Genomic DNA, 2,464 nt, shown 5'->3' on the forward strand with positions numbered 1-2,464 from the left:
GGATTGTGGGGCTGGCGCGGGATCGGGCAGTGTTTTGTTCTGCTGTGCATGGGGTCACTATGAGTCAGAAACGACTCGATGGCACTTAACAACAACAAAAACAAGGCTCAAAATGACATGGCCCTGTATCTCTGATGGTAGGGAGCTAGTGCCTATTTAGAAAGATCACAGCTTGAGTGACAACCTCCAGATGACAGCTGCCTCCCAGAATGTATAAAGAGTAAAAACAATCCATGACCTCTTAATTCTTTGAATATGGGGATTGAGCAAGGAGCTTTGGTGGCGTAGTGCCTAAGGCATTTGACTGCTAACCAGAAAGTTGGCAGTTCAAATCCACCAGCCACTCTGTGGAAAGAAGACTGGGCAATCTACTTCCGTAAAGATTTACTGCCTCGGAAACCCAAAGGGGGTTGCTATGAGTTGGAATCAACTTGATGGCAGTGAATTTAGTTTTTTCGGTTTGAGTATTGATCAGGCCAGATAAATCCCTGACGACTCTCTTAGGTGATTAAGTATCAGTTACCATGGCATAGGGAGAAAGATATGGCAGTCTGCTTCTGTAAAGATTACAACTTTAGAAACCCTATGGGGCATTTCTACGCTGTTCTTATAGAGTCACTATGAGTCAGAATCGACTCAATGGCAGGCAATGGATTTCTTTTTTCAGTTTATCATGGCATAGCCTAAGCAGATGTCAATTTTGTTTATAGACAAATGTCAAAAAGAAACACCCATCTCCTCTCTCATCTCATATTCTTCCTTCTTCTTCCAGTGGTATAAGAAGCTGACTACAAACAACCAGAAGAAAGAAAGTTACATGAAGGTGCTTTCTGATACAAGAAATTGGAAGGGAAAAATGCAATTACAGCTGTGACATGAGCTTTTGCTAAGCTGATAGGCCCTTTCTCAGGTGACTGTCCCACAACCACATTTTCTATGCCAGATCTTAAAAATGTCTAGCACCATCTAAGGAGAAATATTTTTAAAATACATTAATATACATGGCCCATATTTAAGCAAGTGTTCTTGTATTTTCTGGCACAAGTTCCTTCTTGGGACCCTATTTTCTCATCCTCCCAAACCCCGGCTGGAGGCTTTGGTATCTTCAAAGTGTTCAAGAATGAACTCTGAAAAGGACATTTAATTCTCTCCAATACGGCTCCAGTGAGACAAGTACCAATCTTCTTGTTGCCATCAAGAAGCCAGAGAAAAAAAACTGCCCAACCCAGGTTCCAGACCCTGTATAGAAGTTTCCACTCACCACTGGACACCATCCAACTAACACAGTAGCGAGGAAAAACAGTCTGGGGATTGTCGCTGTATGTCAACAAGTAGTCAAAGCCATTCTAGAAAAGAAAAACAGCAAAGATGAGGAAGGTACCAGAATTACTCACTACAACCTCCACATAAAGTGTCACAGAACAGCCATGATCTGATTGTGGGGCAGGACAGTACCTTCTGTTTTTCCTTTTTCTTTTTTAACCCTGTGCAGGAAGAGTTAATGGTCTTTTTTGAGGCTGCCATCTGGGATCTTGGCTTTAAGTGTTCCCAGTCAACAGTTACTGATAAGGGTGGCTCACTCTGCCTAGACTATGTTCAACACATGCTTTCCTCCTGAGAGTCTTGGAATTTTGGTATGTGCTAGGCAGAGAGAGGGTGCTTACGTGACCAGCCTCCAACAAATATCCTAGGTGCTGAGTTTCTAATGGGCTTCCTTTGGCAGAAACATCATACACGTGTTGCATGGGACAAGTGTGCTTGCTGTGTGATTTGTTGTAAGAGGGAGAGAGCAACTTACACATAAGCTCCTCTAGACTCTGCTTCTTCTTCTTCCCTTATGATCTGTCTGTGAATGTTTACTAGACTGCTGCACTAAATCTTACCCAAGAGTACAACTATATGCTGAGTGTACAGACAGACACTCACACACATACACACTCACACACACTCTTATGCAACCAAACAGAAGTTTCATATTCTTACTATGCGAGATATACTCAGGTAGTTTTTCTTTTTAAGCTGGTCATAATTTACTAAATTAATTTTACTTTCCATTGATAAGTAGCAATCTGTGATCTGAAAAATACTGCTCAAAATATAACACACAGATAGACACAGATTCAGTTTAAAAGTTGAAGAAAATATTCTTGAAGGAAGATCATAGAATTTTAAAGGAAGACTACAGAGAGCATCTGTCCAACCCTCTCATCTTACAGACAAGAAAACTGAAGTCGATCTTCAACAAAATCCAAGCTAATAGACTCCAACAACATATCAGAAAATCATTCATTATGACCAAGTGGAGTTCATATTATGCAAGGATGGTTCAACATTAGAAAAACAATCAACATCATCTACCACATAAATAAAACAAAGGAGAAGAACCACATGATCTTATCAATTGATGCAGAAAAGGCATGTGATAAAATCCAAGACCCATTCCTGATAAAAACTCTCAGCAAAA

General features: G+C 40.6%; 1 protein-coding gene across 1 annotated transcript in view; it reads right to left on the minus strand.

The window, feature by feature from the left end:
• Window positions 1-2,464, minus strand: part of STARD7 (StAR related lipid transfer domain containing 7) — a 61,821-nt gene that overhangs the window by 4,336 nt on the left and 55,021 nt on the right. Inside the window, exon 7 of the mRNA XM_007959432.2 lies at window positions 1,262-1,346. Coding sequence (XP_007957623.1) covers window positions 1,262-1,346 — 85 coding nt within the window. The remainder of the gene's footprint in view (window positions 1-1,261; window positions 1,347-2,464) is intronic.

The sequence above is a fragment of the Orycteropus afer genome, unplaced genomic scaffold, assembly GCF_000298275.1.
Source record: "Orycteropus afer afer isolate SDZICR_OR568_19922 unplaced genomic scaffold, OryAfe1.0 scaffold00017, whole genome shotgun sequence".
Taxonomy (NCBI): Eukaryota; Metazoa; Chordata; class Mammalia; order Tubulidentata; family Orycteropodidae; genus Orycteropus; species Orycteropus afer.